Here is a 26,849-nt window from a genome sequence, read left to right as displayed (position 1 = left end):
GCCGCTGAGTTCATTGACAGTGCGTTTCCAGAGGACTTTTTTGCCACGTACCATCCGGCTATGAGCTTCCCTCCACGGTGTTTCCCGAGCGCTATGGCATGTCCTTCTTCAAACGAGGCTTGTGGAGAGTATTAAGCGGTAGGCAGCGGCTTGGCTCTGCCCCTGGCATTGCTGAAGTCCATGGGCGACGGTAACCACTCACCATCAGGTGGGCCGTATGCTCGTCTGCCTACAAGGGCAAAAAAAAATGTTTACTTTAAATTACTTATAAACACACCAAGGAGTTATAAGTTATTTGAGTTTTGTAAAATTTTGATGAACACAATATGGGAAGTATTGATTGGTGAAATAAAATCGAAGTTGATCTTCAATTGAAAGTTTCCAACGAAATAAATGTGTATCGTGCTGACTTCAATTCGCCATAAAATTAGAATTGGCGCCCCTAATCTGGTTTTTCTGGTTTGAGCTCACAATAGTTTGGGAGCTAAACAAAAAAAGCTCCAAAAGTGTTACCATACCTTATAAAATAACACAGCATATTACCTAAGATTTTTTTGACATATTCTGTTCAAAAAGCAGCAGTTTTTACATGGACGATTTCTAAAGTTACTCATTTAAAGTAAAAACGTTTTAAAAACCCGTTAAATAATAGGATTTATAAAATAAGTTGCTTAGATTAAAAAATAACAAACTGCTCATTTTTAAATTACGAAAAGTCTGCAATTTGAACGCGGAAACATGCGGATACTTTAGGCATTCCCCTCTTGGTTGAGCTCGTGCTCGCTCACCTGTCTTGGTAAAATTGGAGAGGCTTCCAGGCCAGCATTAATACATCGCAAAAAAAAACTGTTAGCAAAGAAGTGTGCTGTGTCTTCAAGTTCTTTAAATTTGATTGCTATTTGGGAAATCTTGTAAGCTACTAATAGATCTAGAGCTATAATATTTTATGGTATTTTTTAGGATCTAAATAATCATATTGCAATTTGGGTTAAGTGATTTGAACACTTTATAGTTGTTGCTTATAAGATTTATAGCCTAGTAAAGAGAAAAATGACAGCAATAAAACCTTTGTTTTTTCGAATATTTTTGAAGTCTGGCAATCCTATGTAAATGTAGAGAGCCGTCCATTAAATCACGACCACACGACCAAGGCCACAGACAACGATGCATTACGAATTTGTATCGAATTACTTACCTAGGTACCTACCTATCTTATCTGGCCAACTGAAGCGGACGTTGTCACTAGTTTTTGTCTATGTTTCTATTTATAATATTGTAATATAAGACGAATGAAACGGATGTCCAATTTTGTGAAAAAAAATTTTTAATTTAAAACATTATACACATAAAAAGAGGCTGCTTAAAAATAGTATTTCCGTTTTTAATAGAAGGTCACTTGATTACTTTGGTAGTACGTATTTCAATTAGATGTACATGGATGTAACACTTTGTGGAGTTGTTTCTCTATTCTTTCGATTTTATGAATCGGACGAGATACTTATCTTAGCATAGTCGTGGTTTGAAGAAAAACTTATATAGATAAGTTTAGTACATCAGGCCGTATAGTGTCGATCACGTTGCATATAAGAATATTAAGGGAATCGATCACTGGAGAATGGGCAGCGTTGTTCTACGAGTTTTTGTTTTATTCAACCGTTGAGAGGCCTAGCCTAGACCTAGCCTTGAGAGGTAGGTTATTTCAGCTTCACCCTAACGCGTAGGTAAGCCAGAAGTATTGCTAATACTACTAGCCTTAGAGCAGTGATTCTTAGAATCTACCAACCAATCGGAATCGCGATCCACTGAGAAGATCCGGCGAGGAGCTCAGTGGGCTGTGTCTATGGGTTAGTTTCCTAGTCGATTACAACAGCATCGAGAGGGAATCCAGGGAATCCGACAAGACATGTTTCGGGCGATGGCGGCTTTGCTTTGCCCCATCGCGGTCGGATAAGACACGAATACATCTAAGGCTAAAGCCACGAAGATTTTTGAAAACATCAAATAAATCTATAATCTTCTGTCTACCGCTAAGTATTTTAACATTCAAACTTGCTCGGACATACGGACATTTAAAGCGATTGACATTGCTCGTCCAAGGTCGCGCCACGTCCATCGACAATCGAATAAAAATGAACATCAATAATTAAGTATTCGTGTCCGTTTTATTTTATATTTCATACTAGCTGACCCGGTAGACTTCGTAGTGGCTCAATCGATAAATAAAAGACCTAAACTTTTGTATAAAATAAACTTAAAACAAACAAAAGGAATCCGTTCGACGGGGGACACATCAAAGGAAAAACAAAACTGTTTATTTTTATTTAATTCCGAGCATTTTTATATTTATTTACCTTTTAAACCTTCTCTGGACTTTCACAAATAATTCAAGACCAAAATTAGCCAAGTCCGTCCAGCCGTTCTCGAGTTTTAGCGAGACTAACTAATAGCAATTCATTTTTATATATATAGAAGAAGAAGAAGATATGACATAGATAGATAATCACACGAACTTCGCAGAATGGAGTTATACACCACGAAAAACGCTGCTCAATATGTATTTTTATTCAGCCTTGCACTATAATCTAATCGGTTTAGATAAGAGATGAAAATCGACTTTTGCTATCTGCGGATTTGCGTAATTCACGCCAGACCTGTAGGCGTTTTATAAGTTTTTACACTCATAAATATGTTTTTCAACATTATGGAAATCGATATGAATAAATAAGATACGAGTTGAACGCATTTGCATGTTGTTATATTGTCTTTATGTTGTCCATATAAACCAGTAAGTAAGGGTTAAAGATTTTTAGATGCAAATTTTAACATGTTTTGCGTCATAAGATTGTACTTTAAATGTGTAGTAGTAATAGTAAATTAAGTATATATCGAATGTTTAAAATCGTAGGCAGAAAGAACATGAGTTTTCTGTTATAAGTATTGAATTTTGTTAAGGTTATGTCTTCATCGGGGTATAAATATTCTTTAATCTAATAAATTAATTTTAGGTTACTAATGTTGCCGTGTGTTAAGTGTTTGTTATACTGTTTAAGCAGGTATTATAAATATGTATTTATAGCTACTTCTGATAACTGCCTATTTAAAAATAACACCAATTTCATTTTTAAGCTTTTTTAATTGCCCTTCTAGGCAGATAAGCATACGACTCGCCTGATGGTGAGTGGTTACCGTCACTCATGGACGTCAGCAATGCCAGAGGCAGAGTCAAACTGCTGCCAACCGTAAAGCAAGGTTTAAGTAAATTGTATTAGTAATTGTGTGAACAAATTTTCAAAATAGAAAGTAGTTTTCAATTCAGATAGAATATATTTTTTATTTTTCAATCTCCTGATATTGAACCTGTGACGATAGTAAAATTAGTTGTAGATAAGTAACTCAAGCGCTCAACAAAAGTGTTTATGGGTGTCGGCCACTAGATGGTTTCGTTTCGATTAGTTTCTTATTGCTCCTGTAGATGGCAATAACAGATTACCTATCCTTTTATTTATTTTTAATGAAGGTTTTTGTAAATTTTCGCGTAACCACAATTTGTTAAAATTTAATCAATTTGTCTATAACAAATAAATACTTGGATGATTTATTAATTTTTATTTTATTTTCAGTGTTATAATTAAATTCCATATCTTTAACAACATAATATAAGCTTAGGGGCATTCGCTACAAGATGTCGCAGTTTTCCATACAAAAAATATATTTGTCTTAAAGTATCGCAGTTTGAGGGCTCTGGTAATATGCATAGTAACTTTATTGTTTTGTAAACGACACAATAAAATTTGCTTGCACTCAAATAAACTAGATATATTATGATACCAATAAAAATGCAATTTAAGCAAAAGCGTATTTTGGATAACGTCGCCAGCTCTGTTTACTATGTCGTACTATGGAATAGTGAGATGTTTACTACCTCATTGGAAATTTAAGAATTATATATGAATATATTTATCACTATACTGTTATGTTTCCTTTTTTTTTCAATAGGACCAATTGAGAACTGTACGCCTTTGAGTTTATTTATTCGTATTTATTCCGTAAGTTTGTTGACGAGACGAATTCGTCGAATACATTCGTTGAAGTCCTCAATTATAATATCGTCAATAGAGTTTAACTTTCGCCTCCTAATTTCCGAAGTTAATGAAATTATTTGTCTAATGTATCTATGTATAATTAATGTTAAGCTTACATTAAAACGTCAAATAAAAATGGCATTTGTGTTTTATTGTTTTAGATGGGTGGACGTGAGACGTTTTACGTGGATAACTAAAATCAAATTCTGGTCCACCCAGCCCGAGCCCATAGACATCAACAACGTAAATGCCGCCAACCACCTTGAAACATAAATTCTAAGACTCCGTTTTATACCACAACGGTTAGATAATAATAAAATGCAAAAATAAGTAGTAAGGTACTTTATATTTCGGTAAATTCAAATCAATTTTGTGAACTACTTGCATAATTTATATCCTTTTGACAGCAGCGATAGCTTGTCATTTCACGTTAATATGGTCAAAAGTTCAAATAGGTTGATGAGTCCAGAGGACATGATAATAGCGTGTTCGGATACTAATAAGAATAAGAAGATACGTATAAATACTGCTAAATCATAATTCGTCTATTGCCCTAAACACGTCATTACGGATCCTCCCGATCCATTAACGGTGCTTTTAGGTACCTCAAGCACTGGTAACCGTCTTTGCCGAGTAAATTAACCCAGGGACAAAGCCAACTGAGTTTCTCGCCGGATCTTCTCAGTGGGTCGTGTTTCCGATGCGGTGGTAGATTCTGCGAAGCATTGCTCTTGCTAGGGACAGTATTAGCAACACTCACGGTTTGAGCCCAGTGAGCTCACCTACAAGCTCGGTCAATCTAGAATAACCCTTCGAGGTAACTAGAATTGGTAGGAAAAAAAATATTCGTCTTTTGTAGACAGATATACGGCGTAGGGGCTAGTCTAGAGAATACAATATTTATTTCAAAATAAAGCGTGGTAGGATTTCAAATAAAGTCTTCATGGTCAAGGTAAAGGATAAGGAGGTAGGGTTGCTCATATCGAGCGATACGACTAAGCCGCTGCTCAATCTCGTCAGCATATACCCCAATACTCCTAATTAAATACTTCCGTAACAAATGATTTTTTTATTGTTTATCTGGTGTTAAGTGGTAACACGACGGATCAAGCTTGCTTGATCAAGGTATAAGAACTGCCCCACTTTTCAGATACAAACAAAAATAGGCTGAGCGGTGATACCTACTCGAGCGAGTTCATAAAACACCCGACTGCCAGTAATTACGCATTTTATAATTTTTGCGGGTCTGACTTTTATTACACAATGATGTTCCCGCATGCCTTTTACGAACGAAGAATAATATCGTGTAATAAAAATTGTACTCGAAAGTCCTTTGTGTAATTAATTGGTTACGGTAGTAGGACGTGTATTACAGTAGTAGGGAGTATTGTAAACTGGTTTACACTGGTGGTAGGACCTCTTGTGAGTCCGCACGGGTAGGTACCACCGCCCCGCCTATTTCTGCCGTGAAGCAGTAATGCGTTTCGGTTTGAAGGGTGGGGCAGCCGTTGTAACTATACTGAGACCTTAGAACTATATCTCAAGGTGTGTGGCGCATTTACATTGTGGATGTCTATGGGCTCCAGTAACCACTTAACACCAGGTGGGCTGTGAGCTCGTCCACACTCTAAGCAATAAAAAAAAAAAAAAAAACTCCAATGGGTTGATACTTGACTATGTGTAGAGCAGTTATGCGTCATAAAATAAAACTCAAGCTTTTATCGATGAAATAAATAATAACGCAAAGACAGCTTGTCTCCGCGACGGCGAGAACGCAGACTATGCGTAATTTAATTTCTAATTTACCTACATTGAGGGCAATGTCTTGTAACGTTTTTGGGGACGATGCTTAAGTATCTTGCATGGGAATAGCAGTAATGCAGTGGTGTTCCGAAGATTCCATTTTCAAGTTCGTCATTAAAACTAGAACGGATGATCACTTTGCGCCAAAATTAGACCTAGTGTTTGACTTTCCCAATATTTATTTAATACTTTCACAGCTTTCAACACTGATAATTAATCATAGGCTTTTTAGTGCGGTTTTATTTTATTTTAATTGTTTTCCATCGAAAGAACTCGATGACTCGCCTCGAGAATAATCATAATTTTTCTATCACACTTTGAGAAGAAGTGGTTTTAAGTGGTGGTAACACCCAAAAATGAATTAGAAAGTGAGATTTGTTTGTTCCTATGTTCCTACAAGCAGTCTTCAGTATACTCGTGACCATGATGATTGAAAAGGCGCCGAAATATCGGAAGCTTATTAATTACTTACCTGATTTAGTAACTAGGCAGGGTTGAACGTTTCTGGGGACTGATAGTCGTTAAGGTAATCACCGTACCAAAAATCCGTTAGAAAAATAATTTGCATTATAAAATATATTACATTTAAATTAACTAGATAATTTAGAAACAAATGACGCGGTATCTTAAAAGATTCACAAGTTGAATTATCTTATGATGTTCGTCATTAAAATATGTAGGATTCCAGGTATCTTGGGCCCAATTTATGGCTCCCGAATTCTACAGATAAGACATGTATCCTGTTTAAGAGCTTTTGCATTATTATCAATACTCTGTTTTCTGTCACTTTTGTTAAAGCCAATGTTTTTAAAACTCTGACAAGATAACGAGGCAAGCTTGCGTTTTCTTTAAATGAAGGTTTTTTGAGATTTAAAAAAAATTAATGAATAGTTAGAATAGATAGTTAATACGTAAAAGAATAGTAGAATAATAGTAGTGTATAAAACATGTTTTAATAAAGTTTTTTTTTGTAAAGGTTCATTTACTAAGATCACCCGTTCCAATTCACGGGCTTAATGTAAATTACGCACAAAAGCTGCAATATTGTACAGTGTTTAAACTTTTTTTTTATCTTACCTGTGCTGATAGCCTTCAGAGGTTATATCAGCGTTACCGTGAGTTCTAACATAATATTAGGCATTATAATAATTATCAGATAAAAATAAATACTCGTGAGGTCAAACATTAGTTTATTAGTTCTTTATATACCTACATATAGTTAATGATATGATGTTGTGTTTTTTTTTATTTTCATCGAAGACAGACGCGATATGTGGTCATAATTGCTCATGAACATCATTATTTCTGGGAGCAAGAGTGAGCTGCTGCCCGCCAGAAAATAACTTTTTTATTGTATTTTAAATATAAAAAAATATATATTTTGTTATAAACTTATTATTCAATCAATAAAAAATGTTAAAAACATCTGATGTTTTTAAATGAGCATCAAAAATGTAACTGTAGTTCTTACCAGATGTGCACAAGTTACAGATATGATATAATGGTAATAATACCATGGCCCATGGCAGGTAGTTGGATAACCGAAGTATAGAAAATAACTTTGTAAGTTAACCATCGTCGGTCGGTGGCCGCAAGGACGTTGGTGCGCGGGCGGAGGCGATCGTCAACGACATCTCATCCAATCGTATCCGCGTGTTCGTGGTGTGCGTGCATTTTTGTGTCCGCACACGAAGTCTTGGCGGGCAAGACGACGGTTAGTGTGGCCAACTTTTAAGTTTCTTTTTCGCTTCTGAAGCGGTTTGATTTTGTTTTTATTTATTTTTACATTAGAAGAATATTCAGTACGTTTTTTGAATTTGATAAAAAAATTACATATTTTGTAAATGTTTATTGTTCTATTCAGTGATGATTACCTGTTTGATTTTTTTTTCTAGATAAAAAATTAAAGATGTTTTACGATAAAATTAAAATTAAATTATAAAATCTATGAAGTTGTGTGTCAAATGTATTAAATTTGTTGCGTCTAAGCAATAGTTTTCTAACTTGAAACTTTTAAGCTTCTAATTTCGCGCCCTGATAATATTTATTAGAAAGAGAGCGCACGCGTGCGTTGGTTCTTTCGCTCCATTCACTCACACTGTTGCGTTTCGTTGACAGAGCCGGTTGTGTGCGCTGTATCGGAGATTTGTTTTTTTAGTTTTCGTGCGTATTCAACCACTTGTTTCTTTAGCGATCGGTGACTACAAGTGTTTTACGTTTTGATAAATAAGCTGAAACTTGTATTTTACATTTAGAACCATAGTTTAGGATAGTTCATTAACAGATTGATATAGAATCGGGTGAAATTTATGCCAAGTGAAGTCCAGATGTTAGAGCGAGCGACAATAACCTCGTTTTATGTCAACAAATAATAATAAACAGTGATTGGGACAAGTTATAGTTGCCGATCCGGACAAAAGTGATGAATTAAACAATACTCAGAACTGGATGTATTGCTTGAGAATGGCTTCGTGTGCCTTCGGAACGTGAATATCGTGGAGGCTTCACCCACATAACGTTTATGGTAAGTAAAAAGTTTCATGTTTTGTTTCGTAACTCCTTCGAGGTTTTATAGTACCGGTTCGTGGTAACTTCTTAAGTTTTCCCTTTGCCTTTTATGTTTTTTTTTTACTGTAATGATAATCGATAGGCGCCTACCTATTTTGGATGTGCTTTCGAGGTTGTGACTAATTAATTGATTACGCCTTTACTAGAATAGGTAGGAAAAAAAGTGTTCGAGATTCTCGCCGGATCTTCTTTCTTGCCGGATCTTCTCAGTGGGACATCCGGTATTTGTTAAACGTCAGGCAGCCTATAAAACCCGTCTGCTCAATTTAGTTACTTTAAAAAAAATCGGGAATTCTAGCACTAACATACATATATATTCCACCCGATACCCACCTATCCAAGAGAGCACTGACCTGGAAAAGTTTCTGGCAAAAGGAAGAGAGGCCGTCCTAGAACAACTTGGCGTCGCTCGGTGGAGCAGGAGCTGGGCGTCTTGGGCATGACATGGGAGGAGCTAGAACAGACTGCCCAAGACAAACGTAAATGGAAGGATTTGATTCGAGCCTTGCAGAGCCCAGCAGAGGGTAATAGGAAAGAAAGAGAAGGAGAGATATAAATATACCTGTAATTTTTCTAATTATATGAAACTTGCATAACTAAATCTATATACCTATAAAGAAATGTTTTGAAACTGTTGTGAATTCCATGTTTTGAATGTTTTGTGACTTCCACGGTGAAGGAATAACATCGTGTAATAAAAATCAAACCCGCAAAATTATAATTTGCGTAATTACCGGTGCTAGGACCTTTTGTGAGTCCGCACGGGTAGGTATCACCACCCAGCCTATTTCTGCCGTGAAGCAGCAATGTGTTTCGGTTTGAAGGGTGAAAACATTTTTTTCGTGGACATTTTAACTGCGTGCCAAAAAGCACTAGCATATTATTTTGAATAAATATTTAAAAAAAAAAAAACAAAGATAAGTGGACGACATTACGCCGCACGGGAAGCTGTACAGGTTCTATTATCTCTGACCTTTATCTTACGCTCGAGTCCGTAACACTACACGACAACATCGGCCTAGACAGACTGCATGACGATCAACATGTTTTCATTACAAATATTACAATAACTTCGACTTAATTTATCCAAAAGCAGTCGACCAAATGTTAATTATTCGACAGCATGATTTAGCTTTTGCAAATGTAAGTCTTATATGGGTAGCTGTAGCTATAATAGAATAGAAGATATTTGACAAATCCTGAATCGCGCCAGCAAATATATTTTTTTCTATTGCTTACATGGTTGAACGAGCTCACAGCCCGCCTGGTATTAAGTGGTCACTGAAGCTCATAGACATCTACAACGTAAATGCGCCACCCACCTTGAGATATAAGTTCTAAGGTCTCAGTATAGTTACAACGGCTGCCCCACCCTTCAAACCAAAACGTATTATTGTTTCACGGCAGAAATAGGCGGGGTGGTGGTACCTACCCGTGCGGACACACAAGAGGTCGTACTACCAGTAATTATGCAAAACATAATTTTGCGGGTTTTATTTTTATTACACGATCCATTTTCATCCATTATTATCCATTTCCATTTCCATTTATTTATTTTAAAATTACTGTCCTACCCTGTAAATACTGATGCAAGATTCTACGCGACAGAATTAAAAAGGACTGTGGTGCCGACTTCATACCAGTTCACCATACTATTTACTTTATTGGGACACTTTTTATAAGTTTTATCACGCATTCATTGATTCGATTTTAAAATTGTAGCTTAAACGTAAAACAAGAATATTCCCATATCTGCAATATCCATAATCTGTATCCCAGGTGTCCTGGTATATCTCTGTTTATTATTATTGTTTTAACGTTCGCTGCGGACGTTAAGTGATTAATTGAGTAAAATAGAGCTTTTAACGTATAATGTTCCTGTCGTCGAAAAAGCTTATAAATAACCCTGTTAAGTTTACTGTACTTAATACATTTTATTATTTACTAACTGACCCGACGAAATTTGTTTCGCCTTAGAGGCAATAAATAAGCAGATTTTTGATTTTATCAAGGTCGATTTTTTATTTGGATATTAATGTAAATAAAAAAAGCAAGTATTTTAATGATTCTTTATTGGCCATGTATTTTTGTTGTTATTATTATTATATTTTCTTGTTCTTTTTCAGTCCTTTCACTCGCAATGTTTCGAATCCTAGTTACATTACGGCTTCGTCGGGAAAGATTTGATCGTGTTGGTCGCGGCATGGCTTTCTTAATGATTACCTATCTCGGCACAATAAGCTAATAGAAACTCGAAACAAATCATCAACCAGTCAACTTCGAAATTCTACTATAATTAACCATAGCACGTTTAGCTGTCAGTTGCGCTTTGTTATTCCATATAAGTTGCCTTTTGTTATACCACGTTTTATGTCACGTCCCACGGGAACGTGATAAAAAGTATCCTTTATCCTTCTCCTGGCTCTAAATCAAATCAAATCAACTACCTCCCCACCAACTTTCAGCCAAATCAGTTCAGCCGTTCTTGAGTTATAAATAGTGTTACTAACACGACTTTCTTTTATATATATAGAAAAATATAGATATAGATTTTGCAAACCACGTAAAGTTAATTCATTTATTGACCAAATTGCGGATATACGGATGCGTATTGCTTCAGCATAAAATTTCATTCCTCTTTGGAAAGCCAAAGCTAGCTAATAACTTTAATGTTAGAACCGGCAGAAGGCCGGGATTTCCATCGTTCCATCAGGATCGTTCATCTTTTTCTTACATTCGATTTAGAGAGAGATATAGAGAGGTTTACCGATTCCGTATGAAAGTACAGTGTGCGTCTGGGCTTCAGGACGAAGCTGTCTAAATACCCAAATATCAAATATCCAATCGATGCGAATCGAATCAGATTCAAATTTCACACACATTCAATAGATTAATATCTTAAATTGCGTGTCCTATCAATCGACGACTCACATAATTGCACTGCAACAAGTCATTGCTTTCGATGCGTGAACAATTTGCATTTATTGCTGCCATCTTCTTAAATTGGACGTCGTTAAACGAAAAGGATCCAATGATGCGGACGCGGTTTCGAGAATTCAATTTTGATTTTGACACTCGTTGCAGATGTGTGTGATGAGCCAAGCTTGATCTTGTGTAAGGGGTTCCCGAAAAACGGTCTGGTAATTCTGGTATGTATCAAACGCAAATATTATACCAGATTGTTTTTGCGGACTAAACATCTATACATAATATAAACGTGCCAATAATTTAAAGTGTTTTTACGGTTTAAACTCGTGTTAATAAACAGTTTCAATTATGTTTACGAGTTACCAAAACTGAACAAAACACATTCAAATGTTTAAAATTGACGCTATTTATATAAAGTAGTGGTCGCCCGGTAGACGAAATTCGACTATAATTAATTGAAATTATAAGTTTGTACACTATTATGACTCTATTGTCAAAGACTATTATTACATTCCTTCACAGATTTCGCCAAGACTACACTTTAGACAAATATTAATAAAGACAAACAATAATTAATCTTTTTTTTAAAGGAATTTTATGACCTGGTCTTATTTTAATTTATATTCATATTTTTATGAAAAATGATATTATGGAGTGAAATGAAATGAAGATGATTAATTTGAGACATTAATCAACTGGGATGAAATGAAATGAAATGAAATGAAATGATATAGGATGAAATATAATCTCAGTAAAATGGTCATTTACTAAGATTTTTTCAGTGGACTTTTTGGAGGATCCCGAGAAGTTACGTCCTTGGTTTTGTTTCATTTTCCCACATTTGTGCACTTTCCAGATATTAAACAGTTAATAAACCACCATTATTACACATTTAAACCCGAAGAAACACTAAATAGACAAAATAAAACAAATCACATAACTTCACTCCTCGCGTTCCCGCCAAAAAGTCCAATAATTAATCTATTCTCAATTTGACCACAGACTATAAGTTATGCAATAAAAAAAGTTTGACAATAAATAAAGAGTATGCATGCGTGTGTGTGTCAAATACATGGTAGTGTGTGTAATGTTTTTTTATTTATTTAATGTATTTTTAATGCATAATATATAAAAAAATATTAGCCTTCTGTACTCCTGTATATTCTCTAAAAGTGTGGGAAATGTCATACTGCTCCGCCCGCGCATTTTTCTTAAAAGTGGTATAACGTTTTTGCTTCACGTAGTAATATATAGATATAAGCTTTCAATTATTGTTTTAGCGCGTATAGTGTATTTAAGTTGATAAAGTTCAAATTATTATTGTATTTGAACGACCGACGAGATTCACCTGATCTGCTATAGACATAACAAAATGAACGGAGCTTAGATATCAGTTTGCATGACCACTTAATTCCAGGTGAACTTGGTGAGCTTTCATCCGCCGATAGCCAAAGAATAATAAAACCTTTTTTTTGTTTTATAATTTGTTGCGCGTGATCTCAAGAAGCCTCGTTCTCGAGTGCTTGTATGTATTATAAGTTCAATGGCTAACTAGGGTTGTTACTGATATCAATTAAAGTTGTTCATAAAATATTGTTACGCGCTGGGGTTCGGGATAAATAAAATTCTAGCGAAGTACAAATTGACACTGTATTAATACTTAGAACACTCACAGGATACTTTAAAATTCTTAATTCACTTCTTCCGTTTCGCTTCAGGTGATCAGTTCGCTGTTTCGCTTCGAGTAGTTTCGATTACTAACTGACTTCGTGCCATCACTTTTAAAGTCGATACGACATGCCTAGATTTATCGAGAACATTCTGGGCAAGTCGAGTAGCTTCGATATGTGTTTCCGCTATCTGACAACAGATGGCGTTGTACTTCTCAAGCGTTCTTAATGTTACTAGTTCCTTTGATATTAGTTTTTGCTATTCAGCAATAGATGGCGTTACTCTTACCGGCGTAACAATAATTATTATTATGTCTTGCAAAGGTTAAAGAATGAATATTTCTGCTTATGTATGGAAATATGTTGGAGTGAAATGGAAAAAATGCAAAGTGACTAAATGATAACACGTCCGGTGTACTAGTACCCAGCAATGCCGACATCTAAGCCCCGCAAGCTGATGGCATTATTTCATACAATTGAGACTTTGATCTCACACAAATAAATAAATTAAATACAGTAGCCAATAAAAACGTGTTCAAAATACAAAAGCCTAACAAAATTTAATCTGGAGGTATTTAAAATAAATGTCTATAATAATGTGTAGTGCTTAATAAATTTAATGTTACGGTACCATCCTTGCGTTGAGAGGTAGGAGCACTATTCCAAGAAACAGTGGCTTTCTTGTTCTCTCAGCGCGCTACCCACACAGCAGACCATGTGCGACCATTGTTCGTTTACAGCTTCAAGATTCTTTATTTTCAGTTGAAGCTTAGGTAGAGACTCGTTCATAATGACATAAAACAATTCTACTTTTTACTGTCTCATCGAGTTTTCTGCCGAAGCAGACGTGCTTTTCAATGAGGCAGCCGTCTGAGTCCATTAATAAATGACCCCCTAATAATACATACTTTATTCATATAAGGTACTAAAATATTCCACGCTGCGGACAACACGACTCTGTGACTAGTGTGTTTTGAGCTATACAACTTTTAAGATGCAAATTCAAAATTCAGATTCTAACCGATCTAGCTATTTGGCAGAGTTACCTATGCAGATTTAATTTTGTATATAACAAGGTTATTCCATCATCTATTTACTAGTTTTATATGCCGGGATCGCTATAGAAAAAAACTCCGGGATAATTAATTTCTATGTGAACTACACTTAATATTTTTATTATTCTTTATATTTGTTTCGGTTTGTTTATGTTACCTTGGCGTGCATGCCGCAGCGCACGTAGTGCGTACGCGGGATTTATCGATAAGAGTTATTGTACTTGTAAATAGCTATACCTGTTTTACGGGGTGCTGTTTTAGTAAATTCTTTTTTATTTATTCATGAGTTCACTTCTGTTGTTTCCTACTTATCAGATGGCTATCGTTCTTTTTTATTTTTATTTATTGCTTCGAGGGTTGGACTAGCTCACGGCCCATCTAGTGTTAAGTGGTTACCGGAGCCCATAGACATCTGCAACGTAAATGCCGCTACCTACCTTGAGGCACGAGTTCTAAGTCTTAGTTTTTAGAGTTTGTTTGCTTGTTACTCTCGCAATAAAGTTTTGTGACAGGATTAGTTCGACTCATGGATTGGTCTTTTGTTTCTAGGTTAATAGCTAATAGTTAAAATCGTTCCGAGTAAAGTACCGAGACCTTTCCTTATTAAATTTCTATGTATTATTTACAACGAAAGTTGAGAAAGTAGTCGAAATCGAAGTCTGTAGTCAAAAAAATGTACAAAACGGATGGTATTCGACAATTAAAAGAAATTTGAAAATGCAAGAAATTTTTTGTTATCAGAAACAACCTTTGATCAATATGTTATAAATGTTTGTTTGTTTGTTTGTTTGCTTCTGCTCTATGCGTTCGTAAGTCGTTTATTTTTTTAAAGTACAATTTAACTAAAGTAAGAAACAATTTAATAGCGATATTTAATACGAACTCTGATCGTGTTGTCTTGAATTATAGTATACATTTCCAGCACAGCAGAATGATACTTTCACTGTCTTCAAATAAAAATGTGAACAAACAAACAAAACATCAAAGTTAATATACTCGTATTTATGATACGTAATACCTTCAAGTATTTTGTAACCGTTTATCATTCAGATAAAAAAAGTTTTTATCAGTTATGATTTTACTACTAGTAACGTTTGCCGTCATCATATCAATCCAGGTCAATTTATTTGGTAAACACGCATCATTTATCATTTTATCGATATTAAATTATTTACTCGTTCAGCAATATCAAATGCACCTGAGTTGTATTTATTATTGATAATAAAATCTGTTATCGTGAAATTAAATACTGATTTAGTAATTATGGGTTCGTTGACCCTGATTGAAGAAGAGCTTTTTACGTCTTCCTGCATATCGTTGAGAGCCGAACCCTGTGGAGTTGATATGGGCTCCAATAAAATCATATGCGATTCGAAATAACAAGACGGTTAAATCGTCTGAAGCTTTACTAAGAGAGACTCATAGACGCCGTAAGCTATGCCATATGAGAGAAATTTATAATCGACGAAGGTGATGAAGACATTACAGATATATGTATATGTTTTTCATTTTTATTTATTAAGCTATTGCATTGCTTTTATCGCAGACTTTGAGTGCGGCGACCGAATCAAGAAATTCTGTAACGAAAATAAAATCTAACACACCCCACTCCGCCTACCATGTAGCTCGCGTTCAGCACATTCACACGTAGCGCTTGTGTAGTGTTTTCATAAACACTACACAAGCGCTACGTGTGAATTCATATAGGCGCGCGGCGTGACGTCGCACTCATAGACACAACCCACTGACATAGACACAGCGACGAGCGAATTAACCCATAGACACAGCCCACTGAATTTCTCGCCGGATCTTCTCAGTGGGTCGCGTTTCCGATCCGGTGGTAGATTCTGCGAAGCACTGCTCTTGCTAGGGTCAGTGTTAGCAACATTCTGTTTTAAGCCCCATGAGCTCACCTACACGTTAGGGCGAAGCTGATATAGCCTCTCAAGGCTATCAGCATAGGTAGAATAAAAAAAATAAAAATGAAAAACTACACGAAAGACGGGTCAGCGCACCCGCCGTCCCCATCAGCCTCGGAACTAGCATTTTAAAATGGTGGTCAAATCTCTATTTGCTGTCCAGCACAAGGCCCAAATACATGAGCTTCGGCTGGACAGCAATTGTGACACCCCCGACTATGAGATTCGCGCCTTGAGGCGGCCCTTCCCGAGCCGAGTGGAAAGATCTCTTTAAAATAATCGATAGTGCATTTAGTAGAATATATTCGTAATTTTTCCTATGAATTTTGTTTTTAATCTGTTTTTCAATTTCCTATACGTCATCATCTGTATGTATGCTGTCACGATCTGTATGCAGCGTCTCCTCAAGTACTTCGGACACGTGGCCCGACAAAATCCTGAGAACTTGAAAAATTAAGAGTTGTAGGTCACGTGGAAGGAAAGAGAAGCGAGGAAGATTGCCAACCAGGTGGACGGACATTGTCAAGGAGGCCACAAACACCAGCGTCCCGGGCGCCATTTAGCAGGCCGAATGCAGGCAGCATTGGAGGAAGCTAGTGCAAAGGCTGGACCAAGGTGGTCACGACCCTCAGTAATGAGGAAGCGACAAAGAAGACGAAGAATACGTCATCATTTTATTATAGCTTCACAATAAATACTGAAATGAAGTTAGAATTAAACGGGATAGTGTTTGCATGTTGTAAATTGTTGATGCAACATAAAACCAAGTGTAATATGAAGGCGGCGGAATTTTCGATGATTCCTACATAAAGGATTAAATGTGATGCAAATGTAATTAGTGAGAATTTGACGATATAGCGTTGAGTGATGGATTATGTGCAAACTTTCTACAATAGTTTTGTCGGGAGTGTATGTTGACGAATGAATGGAATTCGAAAAGTAAATACTCGTAAAAATTTAATTCGGCAAATCTTCGTTATTGCGCCTATGAGGTCATAGCTCTATGTAAATTTTGTGCGGAGTTTATTTTAATACAAAATAATTTCTTAACAAAAAGTAATTTGTACAAAAAGAGCTCAAATTTATGGTATAATTTTATATTTATGGTATATCTATACTTCTATACTAATATTATAAAGAGGAAAGATTTGTTTGTGCGTTTGTATTGAATAGGCTCCGAAACTACTGAACCGATTCGAAAAATTCTTTCACTGTTTGGAAGCTACACTATTCCCGAGTGACATAGGTTATAATGTTTATGATAAAAATTAGGGATCCTTACTAAAACTCCAATAATGTAACTCAAGGTGTAAAGAAACACCTAACATATTCTTTACATCGCGTGCCCTGCGAAAACTATTGATGATAGAATAAAATAATGTACTACGATTTTGTAGAACACATTATTATTTACAAAAAGTGTCGTGACAGCATATGTCTAGCTATTGCAGTTATATCGCAATAAGTATTCTTTTATTTAAAAAAATAAACAACGTCAAATATCGTTGAAATTTTTGTTAAAGACCCGAGCGGAGGCGTAGTGGGCCGCTAGTATTTTATAAATATGGTACAGTAATTCGACAATTTTAATATTCTTTTTTTTTTATTGCCCTTGTAGGCAAACGAGCTTACAGCCCACCTGATGGTGAGTGGTTACCGTCGCTCATGGACTTCAGCAATTTCAGGGGCAGAGCCAAGCCGCTGCCTACCGCTTAATACTCTCCAAAAGCCTCGTTTGAAGAAGGAAAGCCGGATGGTACGTGTCAAAAAAGACCTGGAAACGCACTGTGGATGACCGCAGTAGCTCCAGGTAGTATGGATATTCCATACAGTCTTGCAGAACGTCTTTCAAAATTTCGCGTCTCGACTTTATTAGAGCAGCTTATTTGAAAGCCGATAATTAGTAGCCAAAATTATCATTAGGAATGCGCTGTCCATGGACCCAGTTGGTACTGATAGAAGGCACATTTAACTCTTCAGTGTACCCCGTGTCGTTATCTATACTAATATAAAAATCTACAGCCGTTTTTACGGATGTTCCATTATAACTATTGAACCATGCATCCGATTGAATTGAAACTTGGTATCCATGTAGAAAATACATGTACTTAATGGATAGGCTAATATTTATATGAGGGTTGGACTTTTTAATAATAATGACAATAAATAATAATGTTAATTTTAAATGCCTAGCGAAGCGGGCGAGTACGGCTACTCTATCTTGTATCTATACCTAGTTATATATAAAAATGAATTGCTGTTCATTAGTCTCACTAAAATTCGAGAACCGCTGGACCAATTTGGCTAATTTTGGTCTTAAATTATTTGTGGAAGTCCAGAGAAGGTTTAAAAGGTAGAAATATGAAAATTCTCCGAATTATATAAAAATAACAATTTTGTTTTTCCTTTGATGTGTCCCTCGTCGGACGGATTTCTTTTGTTTGTTTTAAATTTATTTTATACAAAAGCTTAGGTCTTTTATTTATCGATTGAGGCACTACGAAGTCTGCCGGGTCAGCTAGTAGTATATATTTATACCATACGGTAAACGATCCGTGGGATTAGGATTCGACAGTAAAAACGGAATTTGTTTGAGCTAAATTGAGTTCTATATTTCAAAGGCCATATATTAGTTATGTTGAAAAGCTAATTAGAAACCTCTTGATGATTGCTCACAGACCAGAGCCTCCTCATAAACATCCGTCAGATCGAAGTCCTAATTGCAAAGGATTGACAGCTATCATATACCCTTCAAATCAGAATATATGGCTTACGGTACCGACTCGCACAGAGAAAACACAATAAAATACAGACATACCTACAATCAACATATAGGATGTTTCGTATAACATAAATTTGTTTTAGTTCGAAGTAGATACAGATTATTATAATATTATGCAAGATACATAAATGGTCTGCTGACCTAAAGTAGTTTGAAATCGAATCGATGTGGGCTTTTTCATTAATATGTATAATTTGATAAACGATTTTTAAAGCTACTTAAAGTTATTATTATTTATTTATTACTAAGTCGGTTGGACGAGCTCACGGCCCACTCTAGAATTAAATGGTTGCCATAGTCCAAGAACAACGTAAATGCCGCCATCCGTCTGGAGGCCTAAAGTCTCAGTTTTGATAGTACAACGGCTGCGTCAATTCTTCAAACCGAAACGCTACTTCACGGCATCAGTGGTGGTAGCTACCGTTGCGAACTAACAATACTTTTTACCATCAGTAATTTAATAAGTGTTGGATGACAAGACTAATGAAAAAAACAATTAGGCCAGTGATGCTATGGAAACTAAACTATGATTAAAAATATAACACATAGCTGTAACGTAAGATTCTCTATGATATTCTTTTCTCTATCTATGATAAAACCACGAGATTTGTTTGAATCATGAAAAACACCATACATATTTACCCGGAGATATGGTATCAAAACCGTGAGCCGTGCTTATATCAAATATTTGTCGGGCATTCGTTTGTTTTGCCACTCCTTGAACTTACACACGGAAGCGTATCAAAATACGGCTATCTTTAAGATATAACTAATGAGCCCTCGATATGTAGGTCAGAGTTATTGAAGCTACTCGAGATATTAAATGTAATACGCAAACGAATTTGGGTTCTTATCGATCTGCTGGGATTTATCTGGAGTGGTTTTTTTTTGGAAGACTTTAAGTCAATCATTTATGTGCAGATTAAATCATTTGGAGTTTAGAACATAACCGTTGTTAAATAGAAAACAAAAACACAAATTTTGTTAGACGATGAGCCCTTGGGCCCCTTGAAGCAAAGAATATTTATCAGATATCTCCAAATTTTTTACTGGTGGTAGGACCTCTTGTGAGTCCGCATGGGTAAGTACCACCGCCCTGCCTATTTCCGCAGTGAAGCAGGGATGCGTTTCGGTTTGAAGGGTGGGGTAGCCGTTGTAGCTATACTGATACCTTAGAACTTATATCTCAAGGTGGGTGGCGCATTTACGTTGCAGATGTCTATGGGTTCCAGTAACCACTTAACACCAGGTGGGCTCTGAGCTCATCCACCCACCTAAGCAATAAATAAATAAAAACGCTTGAAGGAAGCTACTTTGGTACTTTGCACAGAGAGTGAGTCTGGCTATCGAACGAGGTAACGCAGCCAGTATCTTGGGCCAGTAACTGTGCCTCCTTCAAGCGCATTGGAAGATTTGTTCTACTGTATGAATTGATTTATGTTAAATTATTATTATTATTGATTTAAACTAAAAAAAAACGTTTGTATCGGGTAAAAATAAAAACAGCGATAGGGATGATAAACTTCTTGGTCTACGGGAATAAACTAGTTAGATTAATACAACCAATACTGAATTCATAGAAAAGTTGAAGGAACAGCATTCGATTTTCTTCAAAAAAGGCTCGAAAAAGCCGCAAAAAATGATTTTCCATTCTTCTGTACTATATTTCAATGTTATCCCGGACAGACGATTATGACGTCATTGATATGAAACAGGTGCTGTATTTCGGCGAGTTTTAATATAATTTGCAAATTCTTCTAATCTAATTAATAAAAAATCGTTTCCCAATATTACTTAAAGTGATTTTGTTTATTTCGTTTTCATCCGAATCGCTAAGCCGATTTTGGCGAAATACAGTCTGGAAATAGCGTGAAACCTGGGAAAGAATATAAGGTAGTCCATGCGGGCGATGCGGTTACAAAGCTATATAATTAGTTATGTAAAAATGAAGAACGGTTTCAACATTGTGGTATTATGCACTTTGCAATACAGTTATGTTTTTTTTTTGTTGCCCTTGTAGGCAGACGAGCATACGGCCCACCTGATGGTGAGTGGTTACCATCGCCCGTGGACTTCAGCAATGCCAGGGGCGGAACCAAGCCGCTGCCTACCGCTTGTTTTCTGTTAAAAACCCATTTCCTTTGCTACCCAAAACCTATATATTTTCCGTTATTCAATATCACACGAATTTTATGTTGATTCAGGGAGTAGAAGTATTTATTGTAATCATAAGGATTTGGGTCCCATGTTCATCCATTTGATTACTTAAATACGTACCTTATAATTCAGAAATACAAACTATTTTTGTAGTTACTCGGCACTAGTAGTGCTATTTTAAAACACATTATTCGTTCGCGTTGAAGCGATTAGGTAATTATATAGCTTTATACGAGACGTTGTATCGGAATTAGAGCATTGAGCTTGTTGGTAATAGGATAAGGTTTAATTATGCTTTCCGTTATAAATTACATCTTCTTTTTCAACAAAATCGCCTAATATTTGGTTGTTGTTGTTGTTGTAGTCCTAGGGTACCCCGCTGGTACATAGGGCCCTCACAAGTTGTCTCCACTTTACCCTGTCTTGCGCTTGCTCCTTGACATCACTCCAGGTCACGTTAGCAGTCTTCATCTCATTCTCCACGGTGCGTCGCCAAGTGTGTACAGGGCGACCAGGTCTTCTCCTGCCAAGCGGTTGCCGACTCCGCTGCGCCGTAGTGTGTGTCCTATCCAACGCCATTTCCGATGAGCAATGTCTTGCGCGATGGGATTTTGGTCACATTTAATCCAAAGGTCCTTATTAGAGATAGTGACTGGCCTGAATATGCGGAGTATCGACCTCAAGCACTTATTTACAAATACCTGCAGTCGGTTAAAATTTACATTAGACTAGCTGACCCGGCAGACTTCGTAGTGCCTCAATCGATAAATAAAAGTCACATCAAGGGGACACATCAAAGGAAAAACAAAATTGTTTGTTTTTATATAATTCTGAGCTTTTTTATATTTTCTCACCTTTTAAACTTTCCCTGGACTTCCACGAATAATTCAAGACTCAAAATTCGCCAAATCGGTCCAGCCGTTCTCGAGTTTTGGCGAGACTAACGAACAGCAATTTATTTTTATATATAGAGATTATACAAGAGGTCTGGGATGTGTATCGTGAATTTTGCCGTTTCTGTCGTAGAAATTAGGAGCGACTTGCACTTGCTAAAGCGTTACGACATATCGTTTTCAAATGAGACTTCCAAACTTCATGGGCTGGCATGGCAGATATAATATATCAGATGCCTTATTTGATCATACGATAAACCATATAAACGATATAACGACAATATTAAAATTATAGTATTTTCTTCGGATCGTAGACGTTAATAAAATTATCTTTTTACGGTATAATCTAGAATTTTTATTTTATTTTACTTAACGGTAGGCAGCGGCTTGGAACTTCCCCTTGTCATTGCTGAAGTCCCAGGGGCGATGGTAATCACTCACCATCAGGTGGGCCGTATGCTAGTCTGCCTACAAGAGCAATACAATACAACAAACACAAGCTTGATGTGCCGATGAGTAGGTTACATAAGATATGAAATTCATTGGGTTGTTTGTCTGTGCGCCTGTAGAATAAAATCCCAGAAGATGTTCAGAGCCTACATATACATAGGCTTAAGAAAACTATTAAAGAACATCTATGCAATCAAGCTTACTATTAAGTCAATGATTATCTAGAAGATTGCACAAAGTGGGAATGAGTTGCTCGCTCCGGGCATTTCAATATTGCAATAATTGTTACGTTATAAACCCCTTGTAAAAATGAATATTTAAAAAAATCTTATATTAAAAAAAAAGACATGCCGTCCAGAGAAAAACTGCTGAGTTTCATGCCAGTTCTTCTCAGGACGGTGGCTAGTTTTTGTGAATTGGCGTTAGTTCTTTTTGACGTTCAACAAGTATGAAGTTTCATTTATGTTGAATAAAAAAAAAATTATTTGATTTGATTTAAATAAAATAATAATAATTATATATATCGTCACCTTCATATTTCCGATGTTTCATGTGGTCAACACGGGAGACTATTCAAATACAATCTATTTCTTATAACACAGACTGGTTTTATATCTTCATATTGTTTTGTCGCCTCTGCCGATAATCCGTATCGTGATTTCGATACATTCATTACGTTGCATCTGTTGAATCTCCGATCTAAATTTGCATAATGATAACTTCGTTTACAAACAAGTTCTCGTGATTGGGAGTTGTTTTGTGATTATGAAATTTGGAAGATCGAACCTCAATTATTATTAGTATTCACTGTGATTTGTTTGTTCTTTTGTGACATGGGAGTGTAAATATAAAATAACATACGGTTTTTCTGATTAATAATGAAATGCATCACGACCGGTCGTCGATTTTACCTTTTTCTCTGTAATGGTTTTTTGGATATTTATAATTGTAAGTTAGTGATATTTTTAAAAATGTTCAAGGCAAGCTAAGGAAAGAATGTAAAGAGCATACCCTAATCTACTTGCGGTTAGTAGAGAATTGCGTTATTGTACTAAAATAGATAATGAAGAAGTGATAATACGGATGTATTCATTAATAGAATTAGCATATGGATAAAATTGTTGATAGTATCGAAGGAGGTCCACCCATATATATACCACCACCATGCTTGTTCCTGCCGTGAAAGAGGAATTCATTTCGGTTTCGGAGCAGTCGTTGTACTGCAAAAACTGAGACATAGAACTCATGTCTCAAGGTGGGTGGCGGCATTTACGTTGTTGATGTCTATGGGCTCCGGTTACCACTTAACACCAGGTGGGTCATGAATTCGTCCACCCATATAACCAAACAACTATTTTAATATAATTTCCTTTGGCACTAAGTCCTTATGGCATTCGGTTACAAACAGAAGGGCCCTATCAAAATAAACCAAGATAAATGACAGTTCTAATGTATAGGCACTGAAAAATCTGATCTGACGTGTAATTTCTAGTAATTTCTATAATGAGCTATGAAATACAAAAGTTCTGTCATGATTTGTCTAATAAATTTTGCGTAATGCTGAAGCGCGTAGATTAACTAATAATAAACAAACAGACAAACATTCGGAGTCAAATACGCCTTGTTGTTATGTTAGACGTATGTTTGTTATAGTCCAGTATTGTTTTATTAATGAGATTTAATATTATGTGTCTAATAGCCTTTCGAGACAATCATCGACAAAGCTTAATTTTACTATAAATACAAAAGAATTGGAACCGCTCATAAAAAGACAATTCAGTAGTAATATGGTGATGTTATTTGAGGCTAGTCAATATTAGCGCTTAATCTATCGTCGCTTATGTTGGCAGTGAATGACGTCACTCGTTCAGTAGAGACTGAAAAAGTGTATGCAGCTGTTTAAAAACAAATCTCGTCGTTAAACAAAATAACTTTGTAATAACGTTCGAAGCAAAACAAACAATAGCCCGTTCCCGCGTATCAGTACTCGTTAACAGCTATATTGAATGTGCTTAGGTACACCGAGCTTCACATGTAATGCAAGATACGGCACTGACAGACGGATAGACAAATGGACGTAGATTGACGGTAGGAACTGATAACGCATTTAAAAGAGTGTCTTTGCTATATACCGATCTGTGTAAAGTCTAACGGAATCAAATCAAAATATTAAACTTTTAGGCCGATTTTATTTAAGGTTGCGTGTTCATATCACGTCGGGGTCACAAATTTAGGACGCTTAAATAAAAGCAGCTCTGAATAAAATAATAATATGTTTATTTTATGTAAAAATGTACAATCTTACGTTCTTATGGCGGGGACCATGGCCTCCTGGATTCTTTTTAGCCGCGCGTGACGGAATCAAAGGTTTCGCCACAAACTGATTCTGAGCAGTACAAGTTTGAGTGATTACACTAAACGGTCTTTTTTTGATACGTCGCTTTTTAAACTAGCGTGCTCAGTTGAGCAGTCCCATGAAGTTAATATTAGTTGGATTGGAAGTGCGTGCGTGCTACCGGTCATGTCATATGGCCCTTAAACGTGAACATTGACCTGAGGTCTGGTTCGTAGGTTCAAAGTCGCTTAACGCGCTATAGAAATGGGTTTGTTGGGAGTTTCTTTGATGGATCGACTCATAAATGAGGAAATCCGTCGAAGAACCAAAGTAACTGACATAGCCCTTAAAGGCTAGCAAGATGAAGTGGCGATGGGATGAATATACGTGTCGCACAATCGATGGCTAATGGAACATATGCGTTCTGGACTAGAGACCATGTATCAGTAAGCGCAGCGGTGGGCATACCCCTGCCCAGTGGGCTGATGACTTGCGGGAAGAGATTGGATGCAGAAGGTTGCGTACCGTTCATTGTGGCAGACTATAGGAGAGGCCTACATCGAGCAGTGGAGAGATATAGGTTCATGATGAGATGGGAAGCAGTCTGTAGTATTTTCTTATGTGTAATATTGATCAGCATTTTTGAACGTGGAATACTATATAAATAATAAAAATTATACCCCAAAAGGGATCTTAACCAAACAATCTTTAATACTCAGATCTAAATATGTGTTGTAATTACAATTTTCTAATAAAGTGAAACTAGACTGTAGGAATAAATCAAACAGTAAAATAGAACGGGGTTATAAATCATATTGACTCAAATCGACAGAGCTTCCGCACGCGACAGAATCGCAGAATGTAATGATAACGAACCTTTTCCGTACTGTCGTCTTATGACAGCGACTAACTACTCGACAAAAAAATTATAATAAAAAGTAAAAAATTCAACACATTTCATTGACAACAACTTTGTGAAGGTGTAGCTCATGGTTCTCTTGGTGAAAAACGGTGACCAGGGTCATATGGGCATATGGATGCGTGAATTATTGTATAACGACTTTCCCACCCTTCAAACCGGAATTTACGACACAATTAGGCAAGATATTCGTACCTATCAATCAGTACGGGCCTATATTTCGCTGGAGAAGAGAACACTGCTGCCCATTTTGCGGTAAATCCCTCATAGACGCCTCTTAACGTACTCACGAGAAAAGAAGCGGAAGTACTTACTATTTTAGGCCGACACCATACAGTCAAAGGGCTTGGGTGAAAATGATATATTCCCAATTGTCTAGTTAGGTACCGACGCGAGCCGGATTGCACTCTGCCTACACATTTCTCACTACATCACGGAAACTGCCGGAAAAATTAGCGGCTGTGCATCCTATGTTAATTAATGCTCGAATCTGAAAAGTACGTTCGGGTTAAGATGTGGTCCATATCCAAATCGTCTCAAACATTTCCAATATTCTAATTGCGACCGAGTAATCGAATCAAGAACCTGTTGTGTAGTTGTCAGGGTCATTAAACCAAACGTGGCCGTCCATAACGTAATAACCATTGACACATTAACGTGAATTGTTCCATTCCATTAAGTCCAAATCTGGAGCGAGTTAGTGCAGAGGTTGAGTGACTTACCTTTCCCCGGCCGCGTGTAGCTGGAATAGCCCTTTAGGCTACCAGTGAATAGGTAGGAAAAAATACCTTTCAAAGTGGGGCATATCGTTGAACAACTTTAATTGATTGAATACTTTTAAAATATATTTTAGATGACCTTCTGTTTTGTTGCAGCTTCAAGTAATTCAAGATGGGACCCCTTATATACAAGGTAACGGCTCTGGTACTCCTCGGATCGGTGTGTAAAGGAGATTTGCCAGAAGATGACTTCAGGATAATCAATAGACAAGGTAAATAATCGTATTATTAACTGTATTAACACCTTTAGCGTTTGTGTAACTAATGTTAATTGAAATGTCTTGGCGCCACTGTTCAAAGCTGGTACTAGGACAGAGCTTTTTGTGGATCAACCAGTTGAATAAGCAAAAGAATTTTCTTGCTGTTAATGTGCAGATGAATTTTACATTCCATCTGTAATAGGTTCTTACTTTAGTTCAGAAATGTGATTGATTGAACCCATTTTGAGACTTGAGCTTCCACTGTTGAAATTGAAATGTGCTGTTTCGCAGCATAAGTAGGGAGGGTCG

General features: G+C 36.4%; 1 protein-coding gene across 2 annotated transcripts in view; it reads left to right on the top strand.

Annotated features, from left to right (window-relative positions):
* The first annotated feature begins 7,979 nt into the window (after nt 1-7,979).
* LOC101744239 (semaphorin-5A) overlaps nt 7,980-26,849 on the top strand; it is a 52,409-nt gene continuing 33,539 nt past the window's right edge. Inside the window, exons 1-2 of one of the 2 annotated variants that reach the window (XM_012694886.4) lie at nt 7,980-8,409; nt 26,437-26,552. In XM_012694886.4, the coding sequence (XP_012550340.1) occupies nt 26,453-26,552 (100 nt within the window). In that variant the 5' untranslated portion in view covers nt 7,980-8,409; nt 26,437-26,452. The remainder of the gene's footprint in view (nt 8,410-26,436; nt 26,553-26,849) is intronic. The other variant, XM_062669404.1, reaches the window with a different exon arrangement.

Source organism: Bombyx mori, chromosome 7 (assembly GCF_030269925.1).
Source record: "Bombyx mori chromosome 7, ASM3026992v2".
NCBI classification, from domain to species: domain Eukaryota; kingdom Metazoa; phylum Arthropoda; class Insecta; order Lepidoptera; family Bombycidae; genus Bombyx; species Bombyx mori.
Note: the sequence above shows the minus strand (reverse complement) of the source record. Positions and strands in the feature narration are given on the sequence as shown.